The sequence below is a fragment of the Elgaria multicarinata genome, chromosome 3 (assembly GCF_023053635.1).
Source record: "Elgaria multicarinata webbii isolate HBS135686 ecotype San Diego chromosome 3, rElgMul1.1.pri, whole genome shotgun sequence".
NCBI lineage: Eukaryota > Metazoa > Chordata > Lepidosauria > Squamata > Anguidae > Elgaria > Elgaria multicarinata.
This window is the reverse complement of record NC_086173.1, coordinates 135828097-135842478: the sequence shown is the minus strand read 5'-3', so window position 1 is coordinate 135842478 and position 14382 is coordinate 135828097. Positions and strand designations below refer to the sequence as shown.

Here is a 14382-nt window from a genome sequence, read left to right as displayed (position 1 = left end):
CTCTTTTCAATAAATTTATTAAGCCTTCTCAACTCCACAAGTGTCACTAGTCTATGCTTCTTTAAGTAGGTTAAGTAAAAGCTATTGGTGGTACTTTATTCATAGCTCCTTGCTATAAACATATTTCTGATTTCTTGCACCACTAGCCCCAGTGTTGCAGTAGGCCCTATGGGTTCAGAGCCAGACTCTGATTCAGACTTCGAATATAATAATTGGGAACTGAGTTGTATCATAAGGAACTCAAGGCCTAAGAGCCTGGCTCTGCCTGTCTTCCCATCTAAATGCAGGCCAAGAGAGGATGAGACTCCTTTACAGCTGTAGCTGAAAGATAAGACTTTGAGTCACTCCTCTGCTTTAAAGCCACAGAATTTGAGAACTGGGCAGGAGGAAGACCCCACAGGCGATGTCACCCAGGGCAAGGCATTGACTCAAGAGGGTGGAATAGAGCTGCCCTATTTGACGCAGTGCTTGTCTTCCAAGTAGACTCTCGTCAGGATAAAACATCAAATGACGGAGTCTAGCAGCCCCTCCCCGTGCATAGGCTAGCAGCTTTTACTGGGAACGTCATGAGATCCATGATTTGATCTATCCTGCTGTACTTTGGACTAACTTTGATAATGCATGAAATCTAACCTTGGGACTGTTTCTTGAACTAAGCAATGTGCTGATAGTAGATGCGTTTGCTATGTGACTTAATTTTTGTAAACTTCCCAGAGAGCTTCGGCTATGGGCCAGTATATAAATGTAAATAATAATAATAATAATAATAATAATAATAATAATAATAATAATAATAATATCGTTAAGCTTTTTCTGTGAGGTTTAAGAAACTGGTATGTGTAACCTGTCAGCTTGCCAGTGTGTGACAAAAGTCTGGCTTTGACACAATTAGTTGGTTTCTCTTAAGTTATGACTTGTGAGGAGGAGAGGACAAGAACTTGGCCTCTATTACATACTCTTCAAGGTCAATTTTCAGCACCCACATGCTTAATATAATAAATGCCCAAGCTGGGGAGGGGGAAGTTTGGAAGCGGAACATGCCCATACTTGGAAAATAGAGCTGGATGAGCTCCCAACCTCCATGCAAAACCTCATCTCAATGATGCACCTCAGAGAGAGGCTTAACTGCCTTTCTCTTAAACATGTGGAGCTTCTCATTGCCCTGGAAGGATTGGTTCCATCTGTCACTAGTGTCAATTAGGCCAAAGTCTGCCTGTCTCATATGCTATGGTGCTTGCCAGCCATTCTGTGTTCTTCTTAAGGAGTGACTTCCAGAGTTGAATAGGCAATTCTTGTTTAAATGTAGATCCTCAGTGTTACTGTGGTTCTCACAGGAAAAAGTTAATCAAGCAAAGTAAGGCATATGTCCTTCAGATAAACCAATCACACATGGAACATGCTGCACCTTCCATGACAAATTTTGCTGTGTTCAATTCTTTGTTTGCTTGAGTACATCCGTCTGAAATACCATCCATTGTTTTTCCTTCTCTCCAAAGAGGCCACAAAAGTCAGGACTCACTTTCTCCCGTAGGAAGAACCAGTATACTGCCATCATAACATGCTGTTTAGCCTTGTTAATTCTTAAGAGAAGACTTTGAGCCCAGTAGTTTCCCAGTTTTCTTCCCTCTCTCTCTGTCAACAGATGAATAAAAGGACTGTTTTCCTCTGCTGCCTTTGCTACCGAGGATTTTGAGATTAGGTGATTTATCACAAAGGTGGCATATGCTGTTCAGATTTCATGAACATTCATGATTCTTTTCAAGATAAACTGTGATGAGCCTCAACGTCTTCACATATGCTCTTACTACAATCAACAATATGTAGTATGGGAAATTTGACCTAGCAAGGGAAGAGCAGAATTTTGAAGATTTTGCACTTGCCATCTTTTGACAGCTCTCATATGGCTAATTTAATGTGTAGTAGTGTCTTCACCATGTTTATTATCTGTTTTTTATACTGCTCAACCCTTTGATGTGAGACACCATCCTGAGGTCTCCTGCCATGCAAGCTGGCTACAGGTTTGATGTTTTGGTGGCCTTATTTTCATCTGAAGAGATGTTTAGGTGAATCTGAAGGATAGGGTGTATTGGACTAGAACCAGGGAGACCCAGACTCAAATCCCTGTATATGGAAAGGCCATAGCTCAGACTGAGAACACATGCTTCTCGCATGCAGAAGGTCTCAGGTTCAATCCCTGGCATCTCTAGGAAAGACTCATGTCTGAAACCCTTGGGAGCCACTACCAGTTGGTGTAGACAATGGTCGGACATGGTATAAGGCAGCTTCCTATGTTCCATATCCATGAAGCTCATTGGGTGCTCTTGGGCCAATCATTCTCTGTCAGCCTATCCTACACAAAGGGCTAATCTGAGAATAAGAAGTGGGAGATCCAGGGACATCACACTGAATACCTTGGAGAAAGGGCAGGATACAAATGTAATAAATCAATAAAACAAAAGTAAGACAAAGGGAAGCTCCCTTCTCATTGTACTTGGATGGAAGCGATCATTCTAACTCATTTGAGCCAACCTCTTGTCAAAAGTTAAATGCTGGTCTCGGTTGTTTGTGCCTCCAAGTAGGTTCTGGCTGCTTAAAAGGCATATCCATCCTAGAGCCAAAACAGCCTTTACTTTATAGATGCAGCTAGCAGATACACTTTCTTTTTTCATTTTTATTCTGGAGAAAGTGCAGGGGCCTGATCCATGTGCTTTATAGACCACTATTTTGCAAAAGAAATTTCAGGTGGGGGGAGCATAGTGGGGGTGAAGGGTGTTAAGCCCTCTCCTGCCACCCCCACCCCCCATGCCAAGGTCCTAATCTGGATCAGGAGCACTGCACATACTCTAGAGTAAAAATAAGGGGGGACAGAACTGTTGCTACATGTAGCCTCGTGGGCCCTAGCAACAAAAATAGTTGAATTTGCGAATGAACAGTTGTCCCAATGTGGAAGGGCTAAGTGCTGGCACCAACAGCAAAGGCTCATAGAAGGAAGGGTTCCATGAAGTCACAGGAGTCACAATGGGCACATGGAGGTTCCTGATGCTGTAGATGTTAATGAGCATGGAGATACATACGTATGCACTGCAAAGTTTGCTGCGGAAAAAAATACAAATAGGCATGCTAAAATTCAGACTTACAGGTACAGGGAGGTTATGTGGGCTGAAGCTGCTCCCAGGGATGGAATAGCTGTCAGTTCATTGTTATTCAATCGCCTGGAAGAAACAAACAAAAAAGCATTTAATTACGGGTAGCCTTTTAAAATAAATAAATAAATAAATAAGGTGCACGAATTTGGCAAGTTTTAGGCAGTTCTTTTGTTGTACAGATGAAGCTCATTATCTGTCATCATTAACAACCTGAGTTACCTAGTAGTCTGATTATTTGGAGAAATATATCTGCCCAGGGCTTCCTGTATCTTTGCAACTTTCCAGCCAAGTCTCTGCCAAGAACACTTGTAACAGAAACCCAGCTGCACATTCCATGCCTACTTTAGTTATTGCTAACACATATTTATGGAGTAGCAGCATACGCCAGTTCCTCGTCAAGGGTGGCTAAACTACAGATCACGAGACACATCAGCTCCCAAAGAATATTGTCTCCAGTTCCCGATCCAGTCTCATGCACAAAACTCCACCCCACCCGCCCTTTATGGGGCAGGGGCAAGCTATAACATCATTGGCATCTCACTGATGTGTTGAATTGCTGGACAGGGTAGACAAATGGCCAAGAACGGGCATGATCAGCAGTTACAACAACTACAGCGCCCAACAAGAATGTTACACGATTAACAATAAGCAAACAACACCACAGTCATCTGGCAGTGTGGAGAGCCAGCCCTCCCATGCAGCAAGCTGAGGGGACTTGCTTCAGGCAGCACCATGGGGAGGAAGACAGATTTATATCCCAACTTTTTTCCTCCAAGTAACACAAGGCGGTGTACATAATCCTCCTCTCCAAGTTATCCTCACAACAACAACCCTGTGAGGTAGGATGGGCAGAGAGTCTGTGACTGGCCCAAAGTCACCCAGTGAGCTTGCATGGCTGAGTGGGGACTAGAACCTGGATCTCCCGACTCTCAGTCCAACACTCTAGCCACTACACCGCACTGGCTGGCAATGAACACTGTGTAAACGTGCAATTCAATCCGAGCTTTTGTGTTTAAAGTGCTCGGCTCTGGTTAGATGATCCTCTGCACCCCACCCTTTAAAAGCTGCATTGGCTTCAAACAAGGGAGATTGAAGCACATTGAAATTGAACAGGATTTAAACACCAGGCACGAACCAGGAAAGTGAAGCATTTTGAGACTGCAACCCTAAGCACATATTTTCCCATTTGGATATAGAAGGACTTGCTTCAGAGTAAGCATGAACAAGTTTTCTGGTGGTCAGCAATGTAGATGAATACCTCTTAACTCCGAACATATGAAGGTGCCTTAGACCAACTCAGCCCATTAGTCAATCTAGCACAATATGTCTACGCCTACTGGCAGCAGCTGTCCAGAGTTCTCAGGCAGAAGACATCATCAGGAATCAAACCGGGGACCTTGCGCATGCAAAGCACGTGCTTTACCACTGAGCTACAGCCATGTTCAAAGGGGAAGAAGGATAAAAATGCAACAGATAGCACCGCATGTCCTAATAATTTCAGGCTCCCTACTTTTTATTTATTTATTTATTTATTACATTTCTATACCGCCCAATAGCCGAAGCTCTCTGGGCGGTTCACAAAAATTAAAACCATAATAAAACAACCAACATGTTAACAGTACTTCCTGTTTCTTTCTACCAGGACAGATGTTTTAAAAATATATTGTTAAAACAACACCATTTTTTACTGAATAACAGGTTCTCCAATTGCTGCCCCTGAACCTGCTGATCAGTGTGACAAAATGTCTGAAAGAGTAATTACCTCACCTCATCCACTCTTCCTCCACCTACCTTTTCCCTCACCTCTCCGAATGATAACACTGTGCCCCCTCCATGCCACTGTACTCCCTCAATGGCAGCGATTCACTGTGTCGCTGACCCTGCTCTGTACTGTGCAAAATGGCCAACTGCAGGAGGCAGCCGAGGCAGCAGCACCCACTAGTTCCTTTGCTGGAAGAACTCCAGCTGTTGCACACACTGACTAGTAAGCCTTTGTTTTGTTCCTGGGATGTGGGTGAGAGAAAGTGATAGGATGGAATGGCCAGAGCAATCGAGGTCTACGCCAAGGACTGCCATTTTGTGGTGGCACCCACGACAGCTGCTTGTTAAGGGTGGCTTGAGTAGCTTAAACACCCTAACAACCCAACAACTACGGAGAATGTCCTGGGTTCAGACAACATGGTAACCCACAGTTCAACAAACAACCCATGGTTAAACTACACACACTCAACCACTGGGTGTGGTTTAGTGCGTTGTGTGAAGAGCCTCAATGTTTCCAATTAGTGCCTTCCCAACTCTACACTGCTGTCTTGTTACAGCTCTGGCCATGCAACCAGAGCAGCACATAACACTGTGGTAAGGGGCATAAACTTTGGCCATTCTTGCCCCACAACCTGTATGACAGAAGTAGTCCCTGATACTCAAATTGTGGGGCAGGATGCCACAGCAAAGCTTGCAGCAGCTTGATTTTTACTGCCCTGGAAAAAGAAATACACATATGAAGGCTGAAAGAGAGCATCAAGCATTCACAACTTTAGCTACAGAAGGGAAGAAATGATAGATGTTTAATTCCCATTAAGAAAACAAATAAAGGCCTTGCATTCAACAAAAGCAAAACTATTTTATAAAGGAAATACCCAGCAAGCATATATAGACATTTCTATAAGTAAGCCTTTTCTAAGCAAAAACAAAAGGCTGTTAGTAAGAGAATTTTATTACTTTATATTCCACTGCTATGCTATCGGATACTGAAGCACGCCCTCTCAGTGGCATAATGTTTGAATTCTGGCAGTAAGTGAAAGCTGATCTGGGTCACATACCATGCTCCCTTCTTGGTTTAAAGAGCCCTTGTTTTGTATGTTGAATTAGTCAATTAATTACCATAATAACAGTTGCGCGTCTGGCAGCTTGAAAACTTGCCTAATTTCCTGGCCTTCTTGCTGCCCGGCCTTCACCCTCACACCACCAATTAGAGCAAAAATTAAAATAAAATCAGAGCAAAGATGGTCAATTCCTGAATCAGACCATGGTAGCGTTTCTACCATGGAAATGCATCATCGGGTCTCATTTATTTGCCCCTTATGTTTTCAGAACAGCATAGTTTAAAAGTTACTTATTTTAGATTTATAGTTCACTATATTCATAAAACTGAAGGAAGAGAGGCAAGAGAAGGGAGAAAATTAAGGAATTATGTAATTAAAATTAAGGTCTATTTTTGCCCTGATTTAAAATTACAGGAAAAACCTGTATTAACTATTTATTTTTAAAAGGAGAGAGACGGGATATGCAATAGCTTATAATTTATACATTTTTAAAAGAAGAGAGGCAGGATATGCAATAGCTTATAATTTATATTTATCTAGTATAATTCATATCTATGGTAACCAATTGCCATCATCAACTGAGTATAAGAAGTTGCTTGCAAGAAACACAAACAACATTTCTGGTTTCAATAATATTATCCAGAAATGAAGATTCTTGAAATGATTCTGATGAAGAGATACATATGAAATGCTCCAGTATGAAGACACACAACATACATCTTGGTGATCCCGCAGCTCAACGTTCTAAAATTCTGCTTGGAGCTCAAGAGATCAGTACAAAGATGTGTGTATGACTTGTTTGAATAAAATATTCCAGACAAGGAAAATGCCCCAAGAGCTATCACATGTTGGAAAATGTTGGGGAACATACAAGCTGGTCTCATCTGTAAATCCACTTTTCAATCATTGACAGAAGAATATTTTGAAGACATTGCCCTAATCCAGCTATCTCTTACAGGTGTAGGCATTAAACATTGTGCACATGAATTTCCTCTGTCCACAGAGCCTTCCCGATCCTTTCTGTGAAAAGCTGGAACTCCGCATGTAGTCAAAGGGATGTACATGCAGTCAAAATGAGGAATCCTGTTGGTGGAGGAGCTCCAGATGACCACTGGAGCATGCACGGGTCTTCCGACTGAGAGGAATAACTTCACTTCTGAAGATTTTTCCAATGTCAGCTGTGGAAGCAGGAAGGGGTTCAGCCCCATTCAGTATCAGGACATCAATGTGGGCATAGGGCTTTTGTCTGAAGCTGCCACACTTTAAATTATTAGAATTTGGCAGTTCCCCATATCAGCCATGAAACCACAGAAGCTCAAGACAAAGTAATAACTAATAATCTGAACAACTCTTGGTTGTTCTTGTATTTTGACAGAGAATTGCTGTTAGCATGTGTTAGGTAAGTTGCTTTGGCACCTGGTCTGGAGCTTCTTCCAAAAAAACAAGCAAAGGTGACCACTCTCTGTAACAACTCTGGTTGAAAGCTCTGCTTTCTACCCTTTGATCATGCTACTCTGTGTGGTAAGAAAGGGAGGTGGGAGTGCTACTCAGTATAAAATATTTACAGCCCAGTTGCCAGGCTAATGTCATGTTGAAATGGATCCTGCTCAAAAAATAGCACAGTTCTCTCGAGGATTCACTGAAAGGCACTTAGATTTTATTTTTTAATTTTATTTTTTTGTAAGAAGAGAGATGTTTTGGAAAGGAACTTTACTCAATTTACCACTCATTTCGTATTTAAAAAAATGATAGCAGGAAATCAAATATATATATTTTATATTGAAGAACAAGCATCTTTTCCCCCCTGATCTATGAAACAAAACACCGTGATTGAACAGAAAACAAGAAATGGGGCTCCTCAGGACACATTATGAACAACACAGGGATGCTGTGGCAAATAGTATCTCCAGGTACAATTCTCTCTCTGCCTGCAATGTTCAGGGTAACTTAACCCTTATCATAACATCACCACATTTTGAGTTCTCCTGCCTCCCAAACTCCACATCACTGGCTGTCACAACACAGGGAAAGTGATCTGAAAGGGTAAGAACACTTGTGAGAGGTCAAAACCTCCACATAGGGATGCCATTTCAGTGGTATCCCTGTGCCATGTGCAATGTGTAGGGTCAGCATTATACTCCACAGGAGACTGCAGTTGCTTGCTTTACTTATTTATTTTATTATTTATTTATTATTGCATTTATATCCCGCCTTTTTTCCTGCAAGGAACCCAAGGCGGCATACATAATCCTTCTCTTCTCCACTTTATCCACACAACAACAACAACCCTGTGAGGTGGGTTGGACAGAGAGTCTTTGACTGGCCCAAAGTCACCCAGTGGGTTACCATGGCCGAGTGGGGACTAGAACCCGGATCTCCCAACTCCCAGTCCAACACCTTAGCCACTACACCACACTGGCTCTCTAATTAGCATGTAGCTGCAGTAGCCCATTATAGGCCAGAGGTGAGAAACTTTGGATGGTCCAGGGCCAATTTTTACCCCCTGGGGATACACACACAACAAACATGCATCCAAAATGCTGCCCCAAAAGCTGCATTTCTGATTTCAAATGAGGTGCACACACTGTACATGCGTGGTGCTTTTTTAAAAAAAATGGAAATGCAGCTTTCAAACAGCATGGAGGCAGCACTTGAGGGGCATCAGAAAGAGCAAAACAGGCCTGGGAGGGGACATGTGACCCATTGCTTTGCCCACCCACTATATGGCAATATTATTTAAGAAAAAACAGAATGACGTTGCATCACACATGTAAGTGGGATGATGTAATACAGTGGTTAAAAGCATGGCGTTGTGAACAGGAGGTCTCTGGTTCATATCTCAGGTAAGCAATGAGTGCCCTTAGGCAAGCCACTATTTTTCAGCCCCTTATGAAATCCCCTTACAGAGGATTAGGGATACTCACCTAACTTAAACAGAGAGGCTGTAAAGATTACTGAAATTATGTTTGCATTTCAAGCACTATATTAAATAACTATAGCCAACTAAGGCAGGCTGAAGATGAACCTCATTCTTGTTGAATAAATATCTTGTTGTAAAGCAAGCCCCAATTAATTACTGCAAATATGTGCCTCTCTTTATGTATTTCTTCTTGCCAGTATTAAAAGAACTTCATTGGTTGTTTCTGGACACAATTCAAAGTGACACCTCACTATTAAAGCCCTAAACAGTTTGCAACCAAAAATTCATAAAGGGCCACCTTTCACCATTGAACTCACACAGTCACCAGGAACTACTTCAGAGGTTTTTTCCAGGTTCCTCCACCGTCAGAGATTAAATGAGTGGCAATGGGAGGGGGTGTTACAGTGGCGGTTCCCATCCTTATCATAGCCTCCTCAGATGCTCATAATGTGTGTATATCATCATCATGATCTTAGGTGCAAAGTTCATAGAATCATAGAATAGTAGAGTTGGAAGGGTCCTATAAGGCCATTGAGTCCAACCCCCTGTTCAGTGCAGGAATCCACCCTAAAACATCCCTGACAGATGGTTGTCCAGCTGCCTCTTGAATGCCTCTAGTGTGAGACAGCCCACAACCTTCCTAGATAACTGGTTCCATTGTTGTACTGCTCTAACAGGAAGTTTTTCCTCATGTTCAGACAAAATCTGGCTTCCTGTAACTTGAGCCCATTAGTCCATGTTCTGCACTCTGGGAGGATTGAGAAGGGATCCTGGTCCTCTTCTGTGTGATAACCTTTCAAGTATTTGAAGAGTGCTATCATGTCTCCTCTCAGACCTCTCTTCTCAAGGCTAAACATGCTCAGTTCTTTCAGTCTCTCCTCATAGGGCTTTGTTTCCAGACACCTGGCCATCCTCGCTGCCCTCCTCTGAACCCCCTCCAGTTTGTCTGCAACCTTCTTGAAGTGTGGTGCCCAGAACTGGATGCAGTATTCAAGATGAGGCCTAACCAGTGCTGAAAAGGTGGAACCAGTGCCTCATGCGATTTGGAAGCTATACTTGTATTAATGCATCCTAAAATAAAGGCTAACACACTTTTAAAAAATTCACCAAGACTTTTAACCGAATTGTCTCAGCTGGCTTTTCCACTTAATTTATGGATTTCACTTGTCTGCTTTTTCACACACAACACACACACACGAAGATTAGTGTTTGTTCGGTTTAGTGATGATGGTAGTTTTCTTGTTCTCCTGCATTTTAAAAATGTTTACTATTGTAGCATCGTATTGTTCGAGACTATATAGTAAAGTGGAAATCTTTATCTATAGAATAAAATGTTTAAGTTGCCTTTGAAGACTTTTTGTTGAAGAAAGACTCAAAAATTCTTAAAATAAATGAATCAATCAAAACGCTTTTAATAGCTGATATTTGGTAGGACAGTTATTTGTATTGTATGTTGCAACTGTAAAAGCCCCAACAATCATCAAAAGTAGTTGCTATTTAGGATAACATAAAAAAGTAGTGCAATCCTGAAAACTTTACGGTACTAAAGTAAAATGGCTCTGCTAATGCAGATGCTCTGATGTATCATGTCTATTTGAATCAAACAATACTAATAACATCCTCTGTATTGCCTCCTGAGAAGTAAGTGGGATGTTCACAATTAAAATCCTAAGCATCCCATGACAGAACCTCAAACGGAGAGTGAATCTCAACCTTGACACATTTTTTGATGCAGGCAGCTCTTCTTTTACATTTCCTTCCCACACTAAAAAGCTAGGGTAATGTCCCCACACATCCAGTAGAAAAACATGGGAAGTTATTTTATGGGTCTAGTGGCAAGTGCATAGAATACTTTAAAATGTGGGCAGCGTTCAAAGCACATTTATTTTTATATCCTATTGCTTATTTTAAAGATGTCTGTGGTTTTGGTTTTAAACGGCCAGTGGCTTTAGGGGTTGACTGATAGAGGTATAATAAGACCCATTCCTCAGAGCTCTTCCTTTCCCTGCCTGCTACCACCAGCAAGGCAATGTTATGGTGTGTACTACGCACATATTACTTTTTAAAGTTACTTTTAAAAAAACATTCCCCCAAACACACAGACAGCTCTTAAAAGAGTCACCAACCCACAATCAGGAAAGTAGCTTAAGCTTGTAAAAAGTGGTTCCTACCTTAAAACTCACCACTTTAGGAAGAAATTGTCCTTTCTACTTGTTTTTTTACTAGCAAAATGCCCATCTTTATGATAGGTGGTGTGTGTGCAAAGGGAGGGCTTGTGCACTATAAGGCTCTCAATGTATTTCTGTTCCTTCTGCACTCAAATGGAATTGCAAACCCCAGTGAACCCCTCACAACAAGCACTTTAGAACTTGTTGATCCACTCTATTCCTGGAAAGTTTAGTTCCACACACGCAAAGGGACATGCACACACTCAAAACAAATAGGGAAGCCTTCTTTATGGAGGAGCTTCACATGACCACTGGAGCATGTACAGGGCTTCTGACCATGAGGAATGGTGGGAAGGACCTCAGCCGCATCCCAAACCAGGAGACCAGTTGGTCTGCAGCCACTGCATTTTAAAGTATCAGAATTTATCAGTCTCTTATATGTTGAGTTTTTAATTGATCCCAGATCTATTTTTAGGTTTGGCTGAGAGCTCAAAGTTGTTTTTAAATGTATGCTGTCTGTTTTAAATTTTTATGGGCTTAACCCAACTCCTACATCCGGTCCACAGAGCATTTGTAAGTTCCTCCAGGGGCTGGGTTTGGCCTCCAAGCCCCACCCCCTGGAGGAATTCCCACTGCTCTTTTTAATCTGAGGTAATAGAGGACCCAAATGGTACTGAGAGGAACACCAATCCACTCCACAGATCCTTGAAGAAGTATCTTAAAAATATCCTGGAAACAGGAGTGAAATCAGAGTCTGGTGGTGTGCTCCTTCAGAGCAGCCACAAGGAATAAACAGAATCTTTTTCTTATTTATTATTTATTTATTGCATTTCTATACTGCCCAATAGCCAAAGCTATTTCTTCCTTTTTATGCCATGGACTGTTATTAAGTTTGAACCGAGTGTCATGGTTAATCTTAAATATGGTTTAGGGGAAAAAGCCAGGATCAGAAAACACAATTTGAAGTTAGCGTGAAATGAACTTTGTAGTTGTGGAACTATGCTTTCAGAATTCCCTCCACAGCAAACACTATTTGATATTATTGCGGCACCAGGAACATAGTTTTTTAGTCACCTGGGCATTTTTGTTATTGTGCTTAAGTGGTGTTTTTAATCTGAATCATATTGTTGCTGTTTTCACTTTATTTATTTTTATTCATAGTCATTGATTTAAATTATGTGTTGGCCACTCTGAGGGGATCTGGCCCACTAAAGCAGGGTATAAATCTTATTTATTCATTTGTAAATAAATAAATATCCAGGCAAACTTCAGCAGCCATCACAATATGTATTGTGGAGAGGAAAGTGAAAAGGAGGTCCCAGAGTTTAGAAGGCTTGCACTACTGTGCTATAGTAGAAAGAATTTCCCAATCATTTATTTCTACCACCACTACCCTACAGCATAGATTTTTAAAATGTTTAAGAGTTTAATGAAGTGGTATAAAAAATAATAATTGGGCCAACAGTTTGAGGGGAGCTACCATAAAAGAACAAAAGAAACTTCATAGAACAGCCTTCTAAGTAAACACAGATAAACATTACGGTAAATGAAATATACTGAGAATTGGTTTAAGGTTAAAATTAAGAAAATAAAAATAGATTAGCAAATAAAAATCTCTTTTTAATTCTGGCTTCCATTACCACACCAGTGCTAACCTAATCTCTCCCCACACTTCTAAACCCAGTATTTCTACCGCGTCTCTTGGGCTAACAAATAGAAGGTGGGTGTAGAACAAGTTAATTATTCTGTACTACAGTACACTATACATTTGTTTCCTGAGAGATTCAGGAAGGGTTAGCATCAGATGTCACAACTGAGTCGACTCCCCCTTTCTGGAGGGAAGTGTATCCACCTAGTCAGGTGTGGTTACCTGAACTACTCAAGCACTAATTCCAATTATGAAGTGCAGCAGAGAGAGAGAGAGAGAGAGAGAGAGAGAGAGAGGAGTAGACAAATCCCAATGATTTCCAATAAATGTACTGCGGTTTAATTGAGATGTTGTGTTCTACTAATTGACCGCTTAATTAAAAAAAAAAAAAAAAGCACACAGGTACCATATGAAAGAAAAACAATAGCTCAGATTTAATCAGCTGTACAGTGGGAACATGTCATGGGAAACTGTATACATTTTCCTACTGACATCCCAGCCAGAATGGAAGTGTAGGTGGAGGGAAGCCGAGATTAAAGCCCTTTTGAGGGAAATACTTACACCTCCCGTAGGTTTGGCAGCTTTGCGAAAGCAGAAGGATCAATCTCTGTCAACTTGTTGTGGCTCAGGTTTCTGTTCAAAAGAAAAGGCAGTACGATCAGCATGGCAGTCGCTGCAGTAAGTGCTAATTATTATGGGATTGCATTGCAAGATTAGCTATGTTTTTATAAGAACATTTATAAAATGAGTGTGAGTGCGTGAAGAAGGGAAACATATTATATTTACCAGAATGGTCCTTCTAAAAGTACTGGTAGAGAAAATGTTTCCCTTATTTGAAACAGGCTTCCACCAACATCTAAAGCAACCCAACATTGTTAAAATTTCGCTCGCTCTCCCCAAAGAAATGCTCAAACTTGAGAGAGAGTCGCAGATGAAAGATCGCTACTCAAATTGTAAGGGTGATTCTTATGTGTGTGGGCATAAGCCGTCCAAACTTCAGGACTGCCCCAAGACATTTGGCGACTTGAGGTGGAATAGTAAATGGCACTGCTTTCAAGTTGAGGTGTATAGTAACCACGGCTGGCCAAGTTATTCTGGCACCCGAGAGAGAAAATCCTGCAAATGTCTCTCCCTGAGAATAAACATGCAATAATGATCAATTAAATTTGCCCCACTTGTGGAACTTTCTTCTCAGAGAGGCATGCCTGGTGCTGCATCTCTTGTCCTTTCTGTGCCAGGCAAAAGTCTGTTTATTTACCCAAGCATTTAATGTCTTTCATCTTCTCTTAAGTGTTATTTTTAGTAACTTGTTAGTAGTTTCATATTGTCATTCAGTACTTTTTATTACTTTGTTTTATAACTGCAAGCAACCCTGAGTGTTCTAATTGATATTGGGATATCAAAATAGATAGATAAATAAACAAACCATTCCACCATTAAAATTGAACATGCAAACATTGCTGTTTTCAGAACTCTTAATGAAGTCGTATAAAACCAAGAGAGATATCAGTGAAACCGCAAGACTTAAAAATGTGTCTGTTATTCTTACACGGAGCCTTGTGCGGCGCAGAGCGGTAAAACAGCAGTTTCTGCAGCCGAAACTCTCCCCATGGCCTGAGTTCGATCCCAATGGAAGCTGGTTTTAGGCAGCCGGCTCAGGTCAACTCAGCCTTCCATC

The 14382-nt window shown here is 41.3% G+C and overlaps 1 protein-coding gene across 2 annotated transcripts in view; it reads right to left on the bottom strand.

The window, feature by feature from the left end:
• Window positions 1-14382, bottom strand: part of LRIG1 (leucine rich repeats and immunoglobulin like domains 1) — a 143928-nt gene that overhangs the window by 82193 nt on the left and 47353 nt on the right. For both annotated transcript variants that reach the window (XM_063122049.1, XM_063122050.1), the window contains exons 2-3: window positions 13266-13337; window positions 3138-3212 (exon numbers count right to left, since the gene is read on the bottom strand). In XM_063122049.1, the coding sequence (XP_062978119.1) occupies window positions 3138-3212; window positions 13266-13337 (147 nt within the window). The remainder of the gene's footprint in view (window positions 1-3137; window positions 3213-13265; window positions 13338-14382) is intronic.